Below are 24,795 nucleotides of genomic sequence, written 5' to 3' on the forward strand. Positions count from 1 at the left end.
ACCAATATGGTCAGTGATGTGTCATGTCACCAATGCAGCAATAGTAATGTTGTAGAGCAATGAGAATGACCAGGAACCAGGAGGATCAGGATGACATCTATATAGAAACATAGAAGATGACGGCAGGAGGAGAGCACATGGTCCATCTAGTCCCCCAATATTATATCCTTTTTAGTTTTGGCCTCGTTCTATTTTCTCAATGTCTTTTTGTAGGTGAGGTCTCCAGTATTACAGATGTGGGGTCACTAGAGGTCTATACAGCGGGGTTACAATCTCCCTCTTTCTACTGAGGGGGGAATACTGTGTTCAGTTCTCTAAGTGTCTCTCTCCATACACAGGAGTACACAATAGTGAAGAAGACATCGTGTGACTGTACGACTCCCATCATCCATGAGTCAGGAGGATGGAGCAGTAGTCCCATCACAGAGCCTCCCCCTCACTCCCGGATACATGAGAAGAAGATCTTAGAACTGATCTACAAGATGACTGAGCTGCTGACTGGAGAGGTGACACTGCTGGGAAATTCTACAGTAACAGCACTGGAGGTGTTTGGGTAATGACTGTATCATTGTGTATGTCAGGTTCCTATAAGGTGTCAGGATGTTCACACAGCGTTTTTTGTAAGGTAGAAAATATCTTCCTCAAAATTCCTTCAGGAATTTGAAGGCAGATTTTAAATTGACAGCGTTGTTTGAGGGTTTTGTTTTTTTTGCGTGATTTTTTAAGCCGTTGAAGCTAACGGAAAAGACGTAGGCAAAAAAAGCTCCAAGCCAACGCCACAGGTATTTTCTGCCTCCTATTAACTTTAATTGGAGGTCAGAGGTGAAAACCACTTGAAGACCATCAGCCCCCCACTCCCAGTAAAATGACCATTAGCCCCCCACTCACAGTAAAATGACCATCAGCCCGCCACTCTCACTTAAATGACCATCAGCCCACCACTCACAGATTCCCCTGTAGATAGTGCCACACAGCCCCATTGTAGATAGTGCCACAGAGCCCCCTTGTAGATGATAGAACCCCCCCCCCCCCTTCCTGTACATAGCGCTACTGTAGCTCCCTGAAAGAGCGGAATCCCCCTGTGGCCGGAGATTCCGCTCCTGGACGGAGCGCTTGATGACTCTGTCTACTTATGGTCAGTGACGTCAAGGGCCTCTACTGAAGTGGAATCCCCGGTCACCGCATCGGCAACGCTGTGGACGGGGATTCCGCTTCAGGAGTTGTCACTGTCCATATATGGACAGAGACATCAAGCGCTCCATCCAGGAGCGGAATCCCCAGCCACACAGTGGCGCTAGCAGATAGCAGAGTAGGGAGATACCTTCCTGCTTTGCTATAGTATTCAATAGTACCTGTGTACTAATGATGCAGACACTATTGAATGTGGCGTTGCTACAGCTGTAGCAGCTGCTAGCGGTGCCGCCGGCCATGGGGGGCCCATCCCGACTGGCAGCATGGGCGTCCTCATGCCCGATGTAGCCGCTATGGCTGCTACGGGCGGAAAGGCGGATGCTGAGTCGCCGGGCCCGGGCGCTTCTGAAACAAGCAGGGGAAAGGTAGCCAGCGCAGCGCCCCCTTCCACCTGCTGGAGTGATGCACCCAGTGCAATGGCACACCGTTCTGGCCGTCCCTTTGTGGCACTATGTACAAGGGGGGTGTGGCGTTATCTACAAGGGGATGTGTGTGGCATTATCCACAAGGTGATGTGTGTGGCGCTATCTACAGGGGGCTGTGTGTGGAGCAATCTACTGGAGGGCTGTGTGTGGCGCAAGCTACAGGAGGGCTGTGTGTGGCGCAATCTACAAGGGGGTATGGTGCTTTCTACAAGGGGGTATGGTGCTATCTACAGGGGGGCTGTGTGTGGCGCGATCCACAGTAGGGCTGTTTGTGGCGCGATCTACAGGGGGCTGTGTGTGGCGCTATCTACAGGGGGCTGTGTGTGGCGCTATCTGCAGGGGGCAGTCTGGAGCGGCATCTACAAGGGGCACTGAGTGTGGTGCTATCTACAGGGGGCTGTGTGTGGCCCTATCTACAGGTGCGATGTGTGTGGCCCTATCTACAGGGGGGCTGTGTGTGGCCCTATCTACAGGGGGGCTGTATGTGGCCCTATACAGGGGGGCTGTGTGTGGCGCTATCTACAGTTGGGCTGTTTGTGGTGCTATCTACAGGGGCAGTGTTGAGCGCCATCTACAAGGGGCACTGAGTGTGGCGCTATCTACAGGGGGATGTGTGTGGCGCTATGTACAGGTGGGCTGTGTGTGGCCCTATCTACAGGGGGGCTGTGTGTGGCCCTATCTACAGGGGGGCTGTGTGTGGCCCTATCTACAGGGGGGCTGTGTGTGGCCCTATCTACAGGGGGGCTGTGTGTGGCCCTATCTACAGGGGGGCTGTGTGTGGCCCTATCTACAGGGGGGCAGTGTGTGGCCCTATCTACAGGGGGGCAGTGTGTGGCCCTATCTACAGGGGGGCAGTGTGTGGCCCTATCTACAGGGGGGCAGTGTGTGGCCCTATCTACAGGGAGCACTGTGTGGCACTCCCTACAGGGAGCAGTGTGTGGTAATATCTACAGGGAGCAGTGTGTGTGATAATATCTACATGGAGCAGTGTGTGGTAATATCTACAGGGAGCAGTGTGTGGTAATATCTCAGTGTGTGTGTGGTAATATCTACAGGGAGCAGTGTGTGTGTGTGTGGTAATATCTACAGGGAGCAGTGTGTGGTAATACTTACAGGGAGCAGTGTGTGGTAATATCTACAGGGAGCAGTGTGTGGTAATATCTACAGGGAGCACTGTGTGGTAATATCTACAGGGAGCACTGTGTGTGGTAATATCTACAGGGAGCAGCGTGTGGTAATATCTACAGGGAGCAGCGTGTGGTAATATCTACAGGGAGCAGCGTGTGGTAATATCTACAGGGAGCAGCGTGTGGTAATATCTACAGAGAGCAGTGTGTGTGGTAATATCTACAGGGAGCAGCGTGTGGTAATATCTACAGGGCGCAGCGTGTGGTAATATCTACAGGGAGCAGTGTGTGGTAATATCTACAGGGAGCAGTGTGTGGCATTCCCTACAGGGAGCAGTGTGTGTGTTAATATCTACAGGGAGCAGTGTGTGGTAATATCTACAGGGAGCAGTGTGTGTGGCATTCCCTACAGGGAGCAGTGTGTGTGGTAATATCTACAGGGAGCAGTGTGTGTGGTAATATCTACAGGGAGCAGTGTGTGGTAATATCTACAGGGAGCAGTGTGTGTGGTAATATCTACAGGGAGCAGTGTGTGGTAATATCTACAGGGAGCAGTGTGTGCAGTGGCGGATTATCATATGGGCGATTCGGGCGGCCGCCCGAGGCTCCCAGGGGGCCCATGGCAGCCCGAACCGCACATCATCTTGCTAACTAACGAAGATGAGGAGGGGAGGAGCAGGGAATTGGCCGGGAAAGGGGTAGGACACGCCTCCCTGACAAGTGCGGGCCGCCGCCATTGAGTAACAGAACAGCGACGGACGGCTGTTCTGTTACTCCGAATCTGCAAGACAAGAGCCGGGCGGTCGGTCACCGGCGCTGAGGTCAGTACAGCAGGCTTATCCTCCTGCCCAACTGGTTCCCGACCGCTGGCTGTATTTTTACGGCCAGCGGTCAGGGACGGGTCTTTAAAACCCGAGTCATAGACTTTCTACGGCTCGGGTTTTAACTTGCTGCCCGCGCGATCGGGCAGCTGAATGTCGGCTTTCGCTGCTTCTGTCTTCTCCGATGTCTTTTTACACAGCGTTCAATGAACGCTGTGTATAGGAATAGAGACAGCAGCAGCGGCGCTGTCTCTATTCCTCCCGGTGATCATGTGACTGGTCACATGATCGCCGGGTGCCGTTAGTGGCAGACTGCTGCTGGGTCTTACTAGACCCAGCACAGCCCTATTAGTGACAATCGTCACTATGAGAGGGCTGATTTCCCTTGTAATTGGGGCTGCTGTGCAGCTCCAGTTACAGTGGAAAAACATGGTGTAAAAGAAAGAAAAAATATATATAAAGTTCCCCAAAGGTCTTTTTTGACCTTTGAGGATCAGACCACAGTAATAAAAAAATAGGAAAGTAAAGTGCAAAAAAAATGAAATAATAAATACACATAAAATACCCACCCCAATAAAAACCGTTCCCCCCCGCCAATCATTGTTGTAACGCTAGCGCTGACCCAATTACCCTAATATAGACATGTAATATATAAAAATTTACGGTAAACAATGACGATCACAAATAAAAGGTCTATTTTAGGGTAAAACTATGTTATTACCAAAAAAAATAGCTGAAACGTAAAAAAGCTTATTTTTTTACTATTATTTTCAAACTTTATGAATAAAAATTCTAAAATAGCAAAAAAGGTGTGTATAAAAACAATAAAAAATGAAACCTGCATTGTCTACGGAAAAAACGTCGCAAAAATCACGTCGTTTTTATTTATTTTTTATAAAAATGTGTGTTTGGTGCAACTTTGTAATTACGTTTTATTAAAAAATATTTTCACTTTTTGAGATACAGCTGCTTTGTATCCTGTATCCGTCAGGTCAGCAGGACTGACGGGATCAGTGAAACGGGCCCTGCGCTAAATTATAATCTTAGATGTGATAGATTTGAGGTGGATCCTGCGTGTCACTGATCCTGTCAGTCCTGCTGACCTGATGGATACAGGATACAAAGCAGCTGTATCTCAAAAAGTAAAAATATTTTTTAATAAAACGTAATTACAAAGTTGCACCAAACACACATTTTTATAAAAAATAAATAAAAACTACGTGATTTTTGCGACGTTTTTTCCGTAGACAATGCAGGTTTCGTTTTTTATACACACCTTTTTTGCTATTTTACAATTTGTATTCATAAAGTTTGAAAAAAATAGTAAAAAAATAAGCTTTTTTACGTTTCAGCTATTTTTTTTGGTAATAACATAGTTTTACCCTAAAATAGACCTTTTATTTGTAATAGTCATTGTTTACCGTAAATTGTAATATATTACATGTCTATATTAGGGTAATTGGGTAATATATATATAAAAATTATGATATAAAGTTTTTAAATATGTACATAACCTTGTGCCACTATATACAAGGCGGAGCGCTGTGTGCCACTATATACAAGGGGGAGCGCTGTGTGCCACTATATACAAGGGGGAGCGCTGTGTGCCACTATATACAAGGGGGAGCGCTGTGTGGCACTATATACAAGGGGGAGCGCTGTGTGGCACTATATACAAGAGGAGCGCTGTGTGGCACTATATACAAGGGGGAGCGCTGTGTGGCACTATATACAAGGGGGGGCTGTGTAGTGCTATCCACAGTGGTATGTGTGTGGCGCTCTTTTTGGTGCTATTTACAAGAGGGGGAGGGCTGTGTGGCGCTCTCTACAGGGGGCTGTATGGCACTATCTATATGGGGCTGTGTGTAACGCTCTCTACGGGGAGGATGTGTGATATATAGAGGGGGCTGTGTATGGCGATATCTATGGGGGTGTGTAATATCTACAGGGGCTGTGTGTGGCACTATGTACAGGGGGCTGTGTGTATGTGGTGTTTTACAGTGTGTGGTATTATTATATTCAGGCACGCAGTGTTTGGTGCTATTATATTTAGGGGCACAGTATGTGGCACCATGATAACTTTATTTTCGTTTATAGGTGTGGAAATGTTGGAAAAGTGAGGAGACGTCTGAGTGGCAAATTCTGCAGAAATGAGTCATGGCCGGGAGAAGTCGCCATGAGCGCTGGACCGGATGGAGAAGAAAAGAGGAAAAAAACTACTAGAATCTGAGACGTCGTCACCTGTGAGTCACTAGATTTATAGAGAATCTGTCACCTCTCCTGACATGTTTATTATAGGAATCCTTGTATTTCACAAAAAGTCTTTCTGCAGTCCAGGACTGATAGACAATTCCCCTTGTCAGGAGGTTGTGTCCCTGCACAGTGTGATACTCTCAGTATGTAGGGACACAGCCCTGTGACAAGGGAAATCGTAACACTGTTAATGCTTGCCCAAAAAAGTAGTGTCAAAAATAGTTACGGCGCGGCAGGGCGGAGGTGAGGAAGGGGGGCCCAAGTTTGGGTAACAGCCCAGGGCCCATGGTCTACTTAATCCGCCACTGAGTGTGTGTGGTAATATCTACAGGGAGCAGTGTGTGTGGTAATATCTACAGGGAGCAGTGTGTGGCATTCCCTACAGGGAGCAGTGTGTGTGGTAATATCTACAGGGAGCAGTGTGTGGTAATATCTACAGGGAGCAGCGTGTGGTAATATCTACAGGGAGCAGTGTGTGTGGTAATATCTACAGGGAGCAGTGTGTGTGGTAATATCTACAGGGAGCAGTGTGTGGTAATATCTACAGGGAGCAGTGTGTGTGGTAATATCTACAGGGAGCAGTGTGTGTGGTACGATCTACAGGGAGCAGTGTGTGGTAATATCTACAGGGAGCAGTGTGTGTGGTACGATCTACAGGGAGCAGTGTGTGTGGTACGATCTACAGGGAGCAGTGTGTGGTAATATCTACAGGGAGCAGTGTGTGGTACTATCTACAGGGAGCAGTGTGTGTGGTAATAACTACAGGGAGCAGTGTGTGTGGTAATATCTACAGGGAGCAGTGTGTGGTAATATCTACAGGGAGCAGTGTGTGGTACTATCTACAGGGAGCAGTGTGTGTGGTAATAACTACAGGGAGCAGTGTGTGTGGTAATAACTACAGGGAGCAGTGTGTGTGGTAATAACTACAGGGAGCAGTGTGTGTGGTAATATCTACAGGGAGCAGTGTGTGTGGTAATATCTACAGGGAGCAGTGTGTGTGGTAATATCTACAGGGAGCAGTGTGTGGTAATATCTACAGGGAGCAGTGTGTGTGGTAATATATACAGGGAGCAGTGTGTGTGGTAATATCTACAGGGAGCAGTGTGTGTGTGGTAATATCTACAGGGAGCAGTGTGTGTGTGGTAATATCTACAGGGAGCAGTGTGTGTGTGGTAATATCTACAGGGAGCAGTGTGTGGTAATATCTACAGGGAGCAGTGTGTGTGGTAATAACTACAGGGAGCAGTGTGTGTGGTAATATCTACAGGGAGCAGTGTGTGGTAATATCTACAGGGAGCAGTGTGTGGTAATATCTACAGGGAGCAGTGTGTGGTAATATCTACAGGGAGCAGTGTGTGTGGTACTATCTACAGGGAGCAGTGTGTGTGGTAATATATACAGGGAGCAGTGTGTGTGGTAATATATACAGGGAGCAGTGTGTGTGGTAATATCTACAGGGAGCGGTGTGGTAAAATCTACAGGGAGCAGTGTGTGTGGTAATATATACAGGGAGCAGTGTGTGTGGTAATATATACAGGGAGCAGTGTGTGTGGTAATATCTACAGGGAGCAGTGTGTGTGGTAATATCTACAGGGAGCAGTGTGTGTGGTAATATCTACAGGGAGCAGTGTGTGTGGTAATATCTACAGGGGGCAGTGTGTGTGGTACTATCTACAGGGAGCAGTGTGTGTGTGGTAATATCTACAGGGAGCAGTGTGTGGTAATATATACAGGGAGCAGTGTGTGTGGTAATATCTACAGGGAGCAGTGTGTGTGGTAATATCTACAGGGGGCAGTGTGTGTGGTAATATATACAGGGAGCAGTGTGTGTGGTAATATCTACAGGGAGCAGTGTGTGTGGTAATATCTACAGGGAGCAGTGTGTGTGGTAATATCTACAGGGAGCAGTGTGTGTGTGGTAATATCTACATGGAGCAGTGTGTGGTAATATCTACAGGGAGCAGTGTGTGGTAATATCTACAGGGAGCAGTGTGTGTGGTAATATCTACAGGGAGCAGTGTGTGGTAATATCTACAGGGAGCAGTGTGTGGTAATATCTACAGGGAGCAGTGTGTGGTAATATCTACAGGGAGCAGTGTGTGTGGTAATATCTACAGGGAGCAGTGTGTGTGGTAATATCTACAGGGAGCAGTGTGTGTGGTAATATCTACAGGGAGCAGTGTGTGTGGTAATATCTACAGGGAGCAGTGTGTGTGGTAATATCTACAGGGAGCAGTGTGTGTGGTAATATCTACAGGGAGCAGTGTGTGGTAATATCTACAGGGAGCAGTGTGTGTGGTAATATCTACAGGGAGCAGTGTGTGCGGTAATATCTACAGGGAGCAGTGTGTGTGGTAATATCTACAGGGAGCAGTGTGTGTGGTAATATCTACAGGGGGCAGTGTGTGGTAATATCTACAGGGAGCAGTGTGTGGTAATATCTACAGGGAGCAGCATGTGTGGTAATATCTACAGGGGGCAGTGTGTGTGTGGCATTCTCTACAGGGAGCAGTGTCTGGTAATATCTACAGGGAGCAGTGTCTGGTAATACCTACAGGGAGCAGTGTGTGTGGTAATATCTACAGGGAGCAGTGTGTGTGGTAATATCTACAGGGAGCAGTGTGTGTGGTAATATCTACAGGGAGCAGCGTGTGTGGTAATATATACAGGGAGCAGTGTGTGTGTGGTAATATCTACAGGGAGCAGCGTGTGGTAATATCTACAGGGAGCAGTGTGTGGTAATATCTACAGGGAGCAGTGTGTGTGGTAATATCTACAGGGAGCAGTGTGTGGTAATATCTACAGGGAGCAGTGTGTGTGGTAATATCTACAGGGAGCAGTGTGTGGTAATATCTACAGGGAGCAGTGTGTGTGGTAATATCTACAGGGAGCAGTGTGTGGTAATATCTACAGGGAGCAGTGTGTGGTAATATCTACAGGGAGCAGTGTGTGTGGTAATATCTACAGGGAGCAGTGTGTGTGGTAATATCTACAGGGAGCAGCGTGTGTGGTAATATATACAGGGAGCAGTGTGTGGTAATATCTACAGGGAGCAGTGTGTGTGGTAAAATCTACAGGGAGCAGTGTGTGTGGTAATATCTACAGGGAGCAGTGTGTGTGGTAATATCTACAGGGAGCAGTGTGTGTGGCAATATCTACAGGGAGCAGTGTGTGTGGTAATATCTACAGGGAGCAGTGTGTGGTATTATACACAGGGGGCAGTGTGTGGTAATATGTACAGGGAGCAGTGTGTGGTAATATCTACAGGGAGCAGTGTGTGGTAATATATACAAGGAGCAGTGTGTGTGGTAATATCTACAGGGAGCAGTGTGTGTGGTAATATCTACAGGGAGCAGTGTGTGTGTGGTAATATCTACAGGGAGCAGTGTGTGTGGTAATATCTACAGGGAGCAGTGTGTGTGGTAATATCTACAGGGAGCAGTGTGTGGTAATATATACAGGGAGCAGTGTGTGTGGTAATATATACAGGGAGCAGTGTGTGTGGTATTATCTACAGGGAGCAGTGTGTGTGATAATATCTACAGGGAGCGGTGTGTGTGGTAATATCTACAGGGAGCGGTGTGTGTGGTAATATCTACAGGGAGCAGTGTGTGGTAATATCTACAGGGAGCAGTGTGTGGTAATATCTACAGGGAGCAGTGTGTGTGGTAATATATACAGGGAGCAGTGTGGTAATATCTACAGGGAGCAGTGTGTGTGGTAATATCTACAGGGAGCAGTGTGTGGTAATATATACAGGGAGCAGTGTGTGTGGTAATATCTACAGGGAGCAGTGTGTGTGTGGTAATATCTACAGGGAGCAGTGTGTGTGGTAATATCTACAGGGAGCAGTGTGTGTGGTAATATCTACAGGGAGCAGTGTGTGTGGTAATATCTACAGGGAGCAGTGTGTGTGGTAATATCTACAGGGAGCAGTGTGTGTGGTAATATCTACAGGGAGCAGTGTGTGTGGTAATATCTACAGGGAGCAGTGTGTGTGGTAATATATACAGGGAGCAGTGTGTGTGGTAATATATACAGGGAGCAGTGTGGTAATATCTACAGGGAGCAGTGTGTGTGGTAATATCTACAGGGAGCAGTGTGTGTGGTAATATATACAGGGAGCAGTGTGTGTGGTAATATCTACAGGGAGCAGTGTGTGTGTGGTAATATCTACAGGGAGCAGTGTGTGGTAATATCTACAGGGAGCAGTGTGTGGTAATATCTACAGGGAGCAGTGTCTGTGGTAATATATACAGGGAGCAGTGTGTGTGGTAATATATACAGGGAGCAGTGTGGTAATATCTACAGGGAGCAGTGTGTGTGGTAATATCTACAGGGAGCAGTGTGTGTGGTAATATATACAGGGAGCAGTGTGTGGTAATATCTACAGGGAGCAGTGTGTGGTAATATCTACAGGGAGCAGTGTGTGTGGTAATAACTACAGGGAGCAGTGTGTGTGGTAATAACTACAGGGAGCAGTGTGTGTGGTAATATCTACAGGGAGCAGTGTGTGTGGTAATATCTACAGGGAGCAGTGTGTGTGGTAATATCTACAGGGAGCAGTGTGTGGTAATATCTACAGGGAGCAGTGTGTGTGGTAATATCTACAGGGAGCAGTGTGTGTGGTAATATATACAGGGAGCAGTGTGGTAATATCTACAGGGAGCAGTGTGTGTGGTAATATCTACAGGGAGCAGTGTGTGTGGTAATATCTACAGGGAGCAGTGTGTGTGGTAATATCTACAGGGAGCAGTGTGTGGTAATATCTACAGGGAGCAGTGTGTGTGGTAATATCTACAGGGAGCAGTGTGTGTGGTAATATCTACAGGGAGCAGTGTGTGTGGTAATATCTACAGGGAGCAGCGTGTATGGTAATATCTACATGGAGCAGTGTGTGGTAATATCTACAGGGTGTGTAGTACTATCTACAGGGAGCAGTGTGTGGTAATATCTACAGGGAGCAGTGTGTAGTAATATCTACAGGGAGCAGTGTGTGTGTGTGTGTGTGTGTGTAGTAATATCTACAGGGAGCAGCGTGTTGTAATATCTACAGGGAGCAGTGTGTGGTAATATCTACAGGGAGCAGTGTGTGTGGTAATATCTACAGGGAGCAGTGTGTGTGGTAATATCTACAGGGAGCAGTGTGTGTGGTAATATCTACAGGGAGCAGTGTGTGGTAATATCTACAGGGAGCAGTGTGTGGTAATATCTACAGGGAGCAGTGTGTGTGGTAATATCTACAGGGAGCAGTGTGTGGTAATATCTACAGGGAGCAGTGTGTGGTAATATCTACAGGGAGCAGTGTGTGGTAATATCTACAGGGAGCAGTGTGTGGTAATATCTACAGGGAGCAGTGTGTGGTAATATCTACAGGGAGCAGTGTGTGTGGCCCTATCTACAGGGAGCAGTGTGTGTGGTAATATCTACAGGGAGCAGTGTGTGGTAATATCTACTGGGAGCAGTGTGTGGTAATATCTACAGGGAGCAGTGTGTGGTAATATCTACAGGGAGCAGTGTGTGGTAATATCTACAGGGAGCAGTGTGTGGTAATATCTACAGGGAGCAGTGTGTGTGGTAATATCTACAGGGAGCAGTGTGTGTGGTAATATCTACAGGGAGCAGTGTGTTTGGTAATATCTACAGGGAGCAGTGTGTGGTATTATATACAGGGGGCAGTGTGTGGTAATATCTACAGGGAGCAGTGTGTGGTAATATGTACAGGGAGCAGTGTGTGTGGTAATATCTACAGGGAGCAGTGTGTGTGGTAATATCTACAGGGAGCAGTGTGTGGTAATATCTACAGGGAGCAGTGTGTGTGGTAATATCTACAGGGAGCAGTGTGTGTGGTAATATCTACAGGGAGCAGTGTGTGTGGTAATATCTACAGGGAGCAGTGTGTGTGGCCCTATCTACAGGGAGCAGTGTGTGTGGTAATATCTACAGGGAGCAGTGTGTGTGGTAATATCTACAGGGAGCAGTGTGTGTGGTAATATCTACAGGGAGCAGTGTGTGGTATTATACACAGGGGGCAGTGTGTGGTAATATCTACAGGGAGCAGTGTGTGGTAATATGTACAGGGAGCAGTGTGTGGTAATATCTACAGGGAGCAGTGTGTGGTATTATCTACAGGGAGCAGTGTGTGTGATAATATCTACAGGGAGCGGTGTGTGTGGTAATATCTACAGGGAGCAGTGTGTGGTAATATCTACAGGGAGCAGTGTGTGGTAATATCTACAGGGAGCAGTGTGTGTGGTAATATCTACAGGGAGCAGTGTCTGTGGTAATATATACATGGAGCAGTGTGTGTGGTAATATCTACAGGGAGCAGTGTGTGTGGTAATATCTACAGGGAGCAGTGTGTGTGGTAATATCTACAGGGAGCAGTGTGTGGTAATATCTACAGGGAGCAGTGTGTGTGTGGTAATATCTACAGGGGGCGCTGTGTGTGGCCCTATCTATAGTGGGCTGTGTGTGGAGATATCTACAGGGAGCAGTGTGTGGCATTCCCTACAGGGAGCAGTGTGTGTGGTAATATCTACAGGGAGCAGTGTGTGTGTGTGTGTAGTAATATCTACAGGGAGCAGCGTGTGTGGTAACATATACAGGGAGCAGTGTGTGGTAATATCTACAGGGAGCAGTGTGTGCGGTAATATCTACAGGGAGCAGTGTGTGTGGTAATATATACAGGGAGCAGTGTGTGTGGTAATATCTACAGGGAGCAGTGTGTGGTAATATATACAGGGAGCAGTGTGTGGTAATATCTACAGGGAGCAGTGTGTGGTAATATCTACAGGGAGCAGTGTGTGTGGTAATATCTACAGGGAGCAGTGTGTGTGGTAATATATACAGGGAGCAGTGTGTGTGTGGTAATATCTACAGGGAGCAGTGTGTGTGGTAATATCTACAGGGAGCAGTGTGTGTGGTAATATCTACAGGGAGCAGTGTGTGTGGTAATATATACAGGGAGCAGTGTGTAGTAATATCTACAGGGAGCAGTGTGTGTGGTAATATCTACAGGGAGCAGTGTGTGTGGCCCTATCTACAGGGAGCAGTGTGTGTGGTAATATCTACAGGGAGCAGTGTGTGTGGTAATATCTACAGGGAGCAGTGTGTGTGGTAATATCTACAGGGAGCAGTGAGTGGTATTATACACAGGGGGCAGTGTGTGGTAATATCTACAGGGAGAAGTGTGTGGTAATATCTACAGGGAGCAGTGTGTGTGGTAATATCTACAGGGAGCAGTGTGTGTGGTAATATCTACAGGGAGCAGTGTGTGTGGTAATATCTACAGGGAGCAGTGTGTGTGGTATTATCTACAGGGAGCAGTGTGTGTGGTAATATCTACAGGGAGCAGTGTGTGTGGTAATATCTACAGGGAGCAGTGTGTGTGGTAATATCTACAGGGAGCAGTGTGTGTGGTAATATCTACAGGGAGCAGTGTGTGTGGTAATATCTACAGGGAGCAGCGTGTATGGTAATATCTACATGGAGCAGTGTGTGGTAATATCTACAGGGTGTGTAGTACTATCTACAGGGAGCAGTGTGTGGTAATATCTACAGGGAGCAGTGTGTGTGGTATTATCTACAGGGAGCAGTGTGTGTGGTAATATCTACAGGGAGCAGTGTGTGTGGTAATATCTACAGGGAGCAGTGTGTGTGTTAATATCTACAGGGAGCAGTGTGTGGTAATATCTACAGGGAGCAGTGTGTGTGGTAATATCTACAGGGAGCAGTGTGTGTGGTAATATCTACAGGGAGCAGTGTGTGTGGTAATATCTACAGGGAGCAGCGTGTATGGTAATATCTACATGGAGCAGTGTGTGGTAATATCTACAGGGTGTGTAGTACTATCTACAGGGAGCAGTGTGTGGTAATATCTACAGGGAGCAGTGTGTAGTAATATCTACAGGGAGCAGTGTGTGTGTGTGTGTAGTAATATCTACAGGGAGCAGCGTGTTGTAATATATACAGGGAGCAGTGTGTGTGGTAATATCTACAGGGAGCAGTGTGTGTGGTAATATCTACAGGGAGCAGTGTGTGTGGTAATATCTACAGGGAGCAGTGTGTGTGGTAATATCTACAGGGAGCAGTGTGTGGTAATATCTACAGGGAGCAGTGTGTGTCGTAATATCTACAGGGAGCAGTGTGTGGTAATATCTACAGGGAGCAGTGTGTGGTAATATCTACAGGGAGCAGTGTGTGTGGCCCTATCTACAGGGAGCAGTGTGTGTGGTAATATCTACAGGGAGCAGTGTGTGTGGTAATATCTACAGGGAGCAGTGTGTGGTAATATCTACAGGGAGCAGTGTGTGGTAATATCTACAGGGAGCAGTGTGTAGTAATATCTACAGGGAGCAGTGTGTGTGGCCCTATCTACAGGGAGCAGTGTGTGTGGTAATATCTACAGGGAGCAGTGTGTGTGGTAATATCTACAGGGAGCAGTGTGTGGTATTATATACAGGGGGCAGTGTGTGGTAATATCTACAGGGAGCAGTGTGTGGTAATATGTACAGGGAGCAGTGTGTGTGGTAATATCTACAGGGAGCAGTGTGTGGTAATATCTACAGGGAGCAGTGTGTGTGGTAATATCTACAGGGAGCAGTGTGTGTGGTAATATCTACAGGGAGCAGTGTGTGTGGTAATATCTACAGGGAGCAGTGTGTGTGGCCCTATCTACAGGGAGCAGTGTGTGTGGCCCTATCTACAGGGAGCAGTGTGTGTGGTAATATCTACAGGGAGCAGTGTGTGTGGTAATATCTACAGGGAGCAGTGTGTGGTATTATACACAGGGGGCAGTGTGTGGTAATATCTACAGGGAGCAGTGTGTGGTAATATGTACAGGGAGCAGTGTGTGTGGTAATATCTACAGGGAGCAGTGTGTGGTATTATCTACAGGGAGCAGTGTGTGTGATAATATCTACAGGGAGCGGTGTGTGTGGTAATATCTACAGGGAGCAGTGTGTGGTAATATCTACAGGGAGCAGTGTGTGGTAATATCTACAGGGAGCAGTGTGTGGTAATATCTACAGGGAGCAGTGTGTGTGGTAATATCTACAGGGAGCAGTGTCTGTGGTAATATATACATGGAGCAGTGTGTGTGGAAATATCTACAGGGAGCAGTGTGTGTGGTAATATCTACAGGGAGCAGTGTGTGTGGTAATATCTACAGGGAGCAGTGTGTGTGGTAATATCTACAGGGAGCAGTGTGTGGTAATATCTACAGGGAGCAGTGTGTGTGTGGTAATATCTACAGGGGGCGCTGTGTGTGGCCCTATCTATAGTGGGCTGTGTGTGGAGATATCTACAGGGAGCAGTGTGTGGCATTCCCTACAGGGAGCAGTGTGTGTGGTAATATCTACAGGGAGCAGTGTGTGTGTGTGTGTAGTAATATCTACAGGGAGCAGCGTGTGTGGTAATATATACAGGGAGCAGTGTGTGGTAATATCTACAGGGAGCAGTGTGTGTGGTAAAATCTACAGGGAGCAGTGTGTGTGGTAATATATACAGGGAGCAGTGTGTGTGGTAATATCTACAGGGAGCAGTGTGTGGTAATATATACAGGGAGCAGTGTGTGGTAATATCTACAGGGAGCAGTGTGTGTGGTAATATCTACAGGGAGCAGTGTGTGTGGTAATATATACAGGGAGCAGTGTGTGTGTGGTAATATCTACAGGGAGCAGTGTGTGTGGTAATATCTACAGGGAGCAGTGTGTGTGGTAATATCTACAGGGAGCAGTGTGTGTGGTAATATCTACAGGGAGCAGTCTGTAGTAATATCTACAGGGAGCAGTGTGTGGTAATATCTACAGGGAGCAGTGTGTGTGTGGTAATATCTACAGGGGGCGCTGTGTGTGGCCCTATCTATAGTGGGCTGTGTGTGGAGATATCTACAGGGAGCAGTGTGTGGCATTCCCTACAGGGAGCAGTGTGTGTGGTAATATCTACAGGGAGCAGTGTGTGTGTGTGTGTGTAGTAATATCTACAGGGAGCAGCGTGTGTGGTAATATATACAGGGAGCAGTGTGTGGTAATATCTACAGGGAGCAGTGTGTGTGGTAAAATCTACAGGGAGCAGTGTGTGTGGTAATATATACAGGGAGCAGTGTGTGTGGTAATATCTACAGGGAGCAGTGTGTGGTAATATATACAGGGAGCAGTGTGTGGTAATATCTACAGGGAGCAGTGTGTGTGGTAATATCTACAGGGAGCAGTGTGTGTGGTAATATATACAGGGAGCAGTGTGTGTGGTAATATCTACAGGGAGCAGTGTGTGTGGTAATATCTACAGGGAGCAGTGTGTGTGGTAATATCTACAGGGAGCAGTGTGTGTGGTAATATATACAGGGAGCAGTCTGTAGTAATATCTACAGGGAGCAGTGTGTGTGGTAATATCTACAGGGAGCAGTGTGTGTGGTAATATCTACAGGGAGCAGTGTGTGTGGTAATATCTACAGGGAGCAGTGTGTGTGGTAATATCTACAGGGACCAGTGTGTGTGGTAATATCTACAGGGAGCAGTGTGTGGTATTATACACAGGGGGCAGTGTGTGGTAATATCTACAGGGAGCAGTGTGTGGTAATATCTACAGGGAGCAGTGTGTGTGGTAATATCTACAGGGAGCAGTGTGTGGTGTTATCTACAGGGAGCAGTGTGTGTGATAATATCTACAGGGAGCGGTGTGTGGTAATATCTACAGGGAGCAGTGTGTGGTAATATCTACAGGGAGCAGTGTGTGGTAATATCTACAGGGAGCAGTGTGTGTGGTAATATCTACAGGGAGCAGTGTGTGTGGTAATATCTACAGGGAGCAGTGTGTGTGGTAATATCTACAGGGAGCAGTGTGTGGTAATATCTACAGGGAGCAGTGTGTGTGGTAATATCTACAGGGAGCAGTGTGTGTGGTAATATCTACAGGGAGCAGTGTGTGTGGTAATATCTACAGGGGGCAGTGTGTGGTAATATCTACAGGGAGCAGTGTCTGTGGTAATATATACAGGGAGCAGTGTCTGTGGTAATATCTACAGGGAGCAGTGTGTGGTAATATGTACAGGGAGCAGTGTGTGGTAATATCTACAGGGAGCAGTGTGTGTGGTAATATCTACAGGGAGCAGTGTGTGTGGTAATATCTACAGGGAGCAGTGTGTGGTAATATCTACAGGGAGCAGCGTGTATGGTAATATCTACATGGGGCAGTGTGTGGTAATATCTACAGGGTGTGTAGTACTATCTACAGGGAGCAGTGTGTGGTAATATCTACAGGGAGCAGTGTGTAGTAATATCTACAGGGAGCAGTGTGTGTGTGTGTAGTAATATCTACAGGGAGCAGCGTGTGGTAATATCTACAGGGAGCAGTGTGTGTGGTAATATCTACAGGGAGCAGTGTGTGCAGTCACAGCTCCCTCAGGTGCTGCACTATGTATAATACAGTGTCTGACGTGTTACTGTAATGTAGAACTAAGGAGGAACCCCACCTTAAAGAGTAACAGAAAGGAGAAGACCTTTTCTCTCCTCAGTAGATGTTGACTCGCTCATTGCTGTTACGCTATCTAATCATAGTGGACAGCCTCAAAGCGATGCAAAAGACCTGCAGGAAATTTCTCAAAATCAGCAGGTTTTCTGCATCGCTGTGAAGCGGTCCGCTCTGATTGGACAGTGTCACAGCAAAAAGTGAGGCAACGCCTACTGAGGAGAGATGGTGTCTCCTCTTTGTACCTTTAATTACAACACGCATATGTTAGGTGCAAAACGGAGTAAGGGCTGTAGTGGAACAACATGGAGGGGGGCAAAAAAGAAAAAGACAGCGTTGGAATCTGGAGGACGCCAAGTATAAGGGGAGGAATGTGGTTAAAAAAACAACAAAAAATAACACAGCAGGTCCTGCTTAACCCCTTAATGACCGGGCCATTTTGCACGTTAATCACCAAGGATTATTTTTTGTTTTTTCACGGTCGCATTCCAAGAGTCGTAACTTTTTTTTTATTCCGTGGACATCGCCGTATAAGGGCTTGTTTTTTGCGGGACGAGTTGTATTTTGTAATTGCACCATTTTTAGATGCTTATAATATATTGATTAACTTTTATTAACTTTATTTTAGGAGAAAATTGAAAATAAGCAGCTATTCCAGCATTAATTTTCACGTTATAAATTTACGCCGTTTACTATGAAGCGTAAATAACATAGTTACAGAGTTACATAGTTAGTACGGCTGAAAAAAGACACATGTCCATCAAGTTCAACCAAGGGAAGGGAAAAGGGAAGGAAAAATTTCTACACATAGGAGCTAATATTTTTTTGTTTTAGGAAATTATCTAACCCTTTTTTAAAGCCATCTACTGTCCCTGCTGTGACCAGCTCCTGCGGTAGGCTATTCCATAAATTCACAGTTCTCACTGTAAAGAAGCCTTGTCGCCTCTGCAGCTTGAACCTTTTTTTCTCCAGACGGAGGGAGTGCCCCCTTGTTTTTTGAGGGGGTTTTACAAGGAACAGGATTTCACCATATTTTTTGTATGTGCCATTAATATATTTATATAAGTTAATCATGTCCCCCCTTAGTCTTCTTTTTTCAAGGCTAAATAGGTTTAATTCTTTCAATCTTTCCTCATAACTTAAATTCTCCATGCCCCTTATTAGCTTCGTTGCTCTTCTTTGTATTTTTTCCAACTCCAGGGCATCCTTTCTATGAACTGGAGCCCAGAACTGAACTGCATATTCTAGATGAGGCCTCACTAATGCTTTGTCACCTTTATTCTATGGGTCGGCACGATAACGGGGATACCAAATATGTAAAGGTTTTATATGTTTTCCTGCATTTGCACAATAAAAACCCTTTTAGAAAAAAATTACTTGTTTTTGCATCGCCGCATTCCAAGAGACGTAATGTTTTTATTTTTCCGTCGATGTGGCCGTATGTGGGCTTGATTTTTGCGGGCCAATGCGTAGTTTTCATTAGTACTATTTTGGGGTACATAGAACTTATAGATTAATTTTTATTTTATTTTTTATGGGGGGAATGGGAGAAAAGAGAGAATTTTGCCGTTGTTTTTTTCAGTTTTTTTGGACGCCGTTCATCCGGCGGTTTAATTAATGTGTTCATTTTATTGGTCAAGTTGTTACGATCGCGGGGATACCATATATGTGTATGTGTGATTTGTTTTGACACTTTTACTGAATAAAACCACTTTTTGGGAAAAAAAGTAGTTTTATTTGATTTTGACTGTAATTATTTTTTTTTTTCAACAAACTTTATTTAACTGATTGACATATTTTTTTTAAGTCCCACCAGGGGACGTCACTATGCGATGTGCCGATCGCATATATAATGCTTTGGTATACTTAGTATACCGAAGCATTATTGCCTGTCAGTGTAAAACTGACAGGCAACCTGTTAGGTCATGCCTCCGGCGTCTTTGTTAGACCCCCGGCTGTCATGGAAACCCGACGGCGACCCGCGATTTGTTTGCGGGGGCGCCGATCGGGTGACAGAGGGAGCTCCCCCCTCTGTCAAACACATTAGATGCCGCTGTCACTATTGACAGCGGCATTTAATGGGTTAAACTGCCGGAATCGGAGCGCGCTTCGATTCCGGCAGTTGCAGCAGGAGCCAGGCTGTGTATAACAGCCGTGCTCCTGCCGCTGATCGCGTGGGTACACTGGCAGTACCCGCGCCATCACAGGACGGATATATCCGTCCTCCTGCGCGAACTAGCTGCTGCTGAGGACGGATATATCCGTCCTTCGGCGTTAAGGAGTTAATAAACCACGGAGTTCACTTTCTAAATTCATTATTACTGACCTCTAGTAACACCTCCTGGAATTTCCTCCTCCACTTCACTCTTACACGGTTGATCGCCCCTCACCCGCTCTTCTTCTTCATCCTCCACTTTAACCCCTTCCCCCTGCTGGCATTCTGGGCCCTAATGTCCAAGCCATTTTTTAGATTTTTCCATTGTCACATTCAAAGAGCTGTAACTTTTTTATTTTTGCGTCGGCATAGCTGTATAAGGTCTTGTTTTTTGCGGGACGACTTGCAGTTTTTATTGGTACCATTTGAGAGTAGATGCGACTTTTTGATCACTTTTTATCAAATTTTTTTTAAGTCAGGATTAACAGAAAACAGCAATTTTTCCATTGTTTTTTATTTTATTTTTTACGGCGTTCACAGTGCGGGTTAAATAATGTAACAGCTTTATAGTCGGGGTCGTTACGGACGCGGCGATACCAAATATGTGTAACTTTTTTGCTTTATTGTAGTTTTTTTTAATAGTAAAGCATTTTGTAAGGGGAAAAGCTGGGTTTTTCATTTTTTTTTTTCACTTTTTTTTTTTATTAACTTTATTAAACTTTTTTTACTTTTTTACTAGTCCCACTAGGGGACTTCCCTATCCTCCGATCGCTATTATAATACACTGCAATACTTTTGTATTGCAGTGTATTACTGCCTGTCCGTTTAAAACGGACAGGCATCTGCTAGGTCATGCCTGCGGCATGATCTAGCAGGCATTCGCTGCAGGCAGACCTGGGGGTCTTTATTAGACCCCCGGCTGCCATAGAAGACACAGACACTCGGCGATTTTATCGCCGGGTGTCAGTGAGATGAGAGGGAGCTCCCTCCCTCTCTCCAAAACCATTCAGATGCGGTGCTCGCTATTGTGCACCGCATCTGAAGGGTTAAACAGGTGAGATCGATACTAATATCGATCTCACCCGGCAGAGCAGGGACGCCCCCAGCCCTCAGCTGCTTCTGGCAGCTGAGAGCAGGGAGATTTCACGGCTCCCTGCTCTGTTTACTTTATTCTACAGCAGCGACGTAGTTTGGCGGCGCTCTAGAATAAAGCCCACTAATGACCGCCGTAAAAAGACGTATCGGCGGTCATTAAGGGGTTAATATCAGTCAGATCTTCCCTCTGATTTCACATATGTAACAATTCAGTACAATACAGCAGAGTGCGCAGAATCTAACACATCAACATAAGAAACCACCAAAATCTATGACCACATCTATGACCGCTGGACCAAAAAGTTCCACACCCCCTATATAGATCTGGTATAGGGCTCAGCTTCATCTACCTGATGATTCTCTGGGACATTGTGATTTTCCTCTGGACAGTCCTGGGAATACAGAGGACTGGGACATCTCTCTGGTGGATTTCTCCTACTGGATCCATCTGTAGGAAACACACAGTGACAGAATACATGACTACTGTATATCTGTCTATATATTACCACACACACTGCTCCCTGTAGATATTACCACACACACTGCTCCCTGTAGATATTACCACACACACTGCTCCCTGTAGAGATTACCACACACACTGCCCCCTGTAGATATTACCACACACACTGCTCCCTGTAGATATTACTACACACTGCTCCCTGTAGATATTACCACACACACTGCTCCCTGTAGATATTACCACACACTGCTCCCTGTAGATATTACCACACACACTGCTCCCTGTAGATATTACCACACACACACTGCTCCCTGTATATATTACCACACATGCTGCTCCCTGTAGATATTACCACACACACTGCTCCCTGTAGATATTACCACACACACTGCTCCCTGTAGATATTACCACACACTGCTCCCTGTAGATATTACCACACACACTGCTCCCTGTACATATTACCACACACACTGCTCCCTGTATATATTACCACACACACTGCTTCCTGTAGATATTACCACACACACTGCTCCCTGTAGATATTACCACACACTGCTCCCTGTAGATATTACCACACACTGCTCCCTGTAGATATTACCACACACACTGCTCCCTGTAGAGATTACCACACACACTGCCCCCTGTAGATATTACCACACACACTGCTCCCTGTAGATATTACCACACACACTGCCCCCTGTAGATATTACCACACACACTGCTCCCTGTAGATATTACTACACACACTGCTCCCTGTAGATATTACCACACACACTGCTCCCTGTAGATATTACCACACACATTGCTTCCTGTAGATATTACCACACACACAGCTCCCTGTACATATTACCACACACACTGCTCCCTGTAGATATTACCACACACTGCTCCCTGTAGATATTACCACACACACTGCTCCCTGTAGATATTACCACACAATGCTCCCTGTAGATATTACCACACACACTGCTCCCTGTAGATATTACCACACACACTGCTCCTTGTAGATATTACCACACACACTGCTCCCTGTAGATATTACCACACACTGCTCCCTGTAGATATTACCACACACACTGCTCCCTGTAGATATTACCACACACTGCTCCCTGTATATATTACCACACACACACTGCTCCCTGTATATATTACCACACACACTGCTTCCTGTAGATATTACCACACACACTGCTCCTTGTAGATATTACCACACACACTGCTCCCTGTAGATATTACCACACACTGCTCCCTGTAGATATTACAACACACACTGCTCCCTGTAGGGAATGCCACACACACTGCTCCCTGTAGATATTACCACACACACTGCTCCCTGTACATATTACCACACACTGCTCCCTGTACATATTACCACACACACTGCTCCCTGTAGATATCACCACACACAGCCCACTATAGATATTACCACACACTGCTCCCTGTAGATATTACCACACACACTGCTCCCTGTAGATATTACCACACACACTGCTCCCTGTAGATATTACCACACACTGCTCCCTGTAGATATTACCACACACAGCCCACTATAGATATTACCACACACACTGCTCCCTGTAGATATTACCACACACTGCTCCCTGTAGATATTACCACACACAGCCCACTATAGATATTACCACACACACACACTGCTCCCTGTAGATATTACCACACACACTGCTCCCTGTACATATTACCACACACTGCTCCCTGCATATATTACCACACACACTGCTCCCTGTAGATATTACCACACACACTGCTCCCCGTAGATATTAACACACACACTGCTCCCTGCATATATTACCACACACACTGCTCCCTGTAGATATTACCACACACACTGCTCCCTGTATATATTACCACACACACTGCTCCCTGTAGATATTACCACACACACTGCTCCCTGTAGATATTACCACACACACTGCTCCCTGTATATATTACCACACACACTGCTCCCTGTAGATATTACCACACACACGCTGCTCCCTGTAGATATTACCACACACACGCTGCTCCCTGTAGATATTACCACACACACTGCTCCCTGTAGATATTACCACACACGCTGCTCCCTGTAGATAGTACCACACACACACTGCTCCCTGTAGATATTACCACACACACTGCCCCCTGTAGATATTACCAGACACTGCTCCCTGTAGATATTACCACACACACTGCTCCCTGTAGCTATTACCATACACGCTGCTCCCTGTAGATATTACCACACACTGCTCCCTGTAGATATTACTACACACACTGCTCCCTGTAGATATTACCACACACACTGCTCCCTGTAGATATTACCACACACATTGCTTCCTGTAGATATTACCACACACACTGCTCCCTGTACATATTACCACACACACTGCTCCCTGTATATATTACCACACACACTGCTCCCTGTAGATATTACCACACACACTGCTCCCTGTAGATATTACCACACACACTGCTCCCTGTAGAGATTACCACACACACTGCCCCCTGTAGATATTACCACACACACTGCTCCCTGTAGATATTACTACACACTGCTCCCTGTAGATATTACCACACACACTGCTCCCTGTAGATATTACCACACACTGCTCCCTGTAGATATTACCACACACACTGCTCCCTGTAGATATTACCACACACACACTGCTCCCTGTATATATTACCACACATGCTGCTCCCTGTAGATATTACCACACATGCTGCTCCCTGTAGATATTACCACACACACTGCTCCCTGTAGATATTACCACACACACTGCTCCCTGTACATATTACCACACACACTGCTCCCTGTATATATTACCACACACACTGCTTCCTGTAGATATTACCACACACACTGCTCCCTGTAGATATTACCACACACTGCTCCCTGTAGATATTACCACACACTGCTCCCTGTAGATATTACCACACACACTGCTCCCTGTAGAGATTACCACACACACTGCCCCCTGTAGATATTACCACACACACTGCTCCCTGTAGATATTACTACACACACAGCTCCCTGTAGATATTACCACACATTGCTCCCTGTATATATTACCACACACTGCTCCCTGTAGATATTACCACACACTGCTCCCTGTAGATATTACCACACACACTGCTCCCTGTAGATATTACCACACACTGCTCCCTGTAGATATTACCACACACACTGCTCCCTGTAGATATTACCACACACTGCTCCCTGTAGATATTACCACACACACTGCTCCCTGTAGATATTACCACACAGTGCTCCCTGTAGATATTACCACACGCTGCTCCCTGTAGATATTACCACACACACACTGCTCCCTGTATATATTACCACACACGCTGCTCCCTGTAGATATTACCACACACACTGCTCCCTGTAGATATTACCACACACACTGCTCCCTGTAGATATTACCAGACACTGCTCCCTGTAGATATTACCACACACACTGCTCCCTGTAGATATTACCACACACACACTGCTCCCTGTATATATTACCACACACGCTGCTCCCTGTAGATATTACCACACACACTGCTCCCTGTAGATATTACCACACACACTGCTCCCTGTAGATATTACCACACACACACTGCTCCCTGTATATATTACCACACATGCTGCTCCCTGTAGATATTACCACACATGCTGCTCCCTGTAGATATTACCACACACACTGCTCCCTGTAGATATTACCACACACACTGCTCCCTGTACATATTACCACACACACTGCTCCCTGTATATATTACCACACACACTGCTTCCTGTAGATATTACCACACACACTGCTCC

The 24,795-nt window shown here is 46.2% G+C and overlaps 1 protein-coding gene across 7 annotated transcripts in view; it reads left to right on the forward strand.

The window, feature by feature from the left end:
• Positions 1–24,795, forward strand: part of LOC142699043 (oocyte zinc finger protein XlCOF29-like) — a 75,624-nt gene that overhangs the window by 11,573 nt on the left and 39,256 nt on the right. For 4 of the 7 annotated variants that reach the window (XM_075847965.1, XM_075847970.1, XM_075847969.1 and 1 more), the window contains one exon: positions 339–545. In XM_075847965.1, the coding sequence (XP_075704080.1) occupies positions 339–545 (207 nt within the window). Of the gene's footprint in view, positions 1–338; positions 554–5,661; positions 5,808–24,795 lie in introns of all 7 variants that reach the window. The other 3 variants (XM_075847968.1, XM_075847967.1, XM_075847966.1) reach the window with 3 other exon arrangements.

This window comes from Rhinoderma darwinii, unplaced genomic scaffold (assembly GCF_050947455.1).
Source record: "Rhinoderma darwinii isolate aRhiDar2 unplaced genomic scaffold, aRhiDar2.hap1 Scaffold_116, whole genome shotgun sequence".
NCBI lineage: Eukaryota > Metazoa > Chordata > Amphibia > Anura > Rhinodermatidae > Rhinoderma > Rhinoderma darwinii.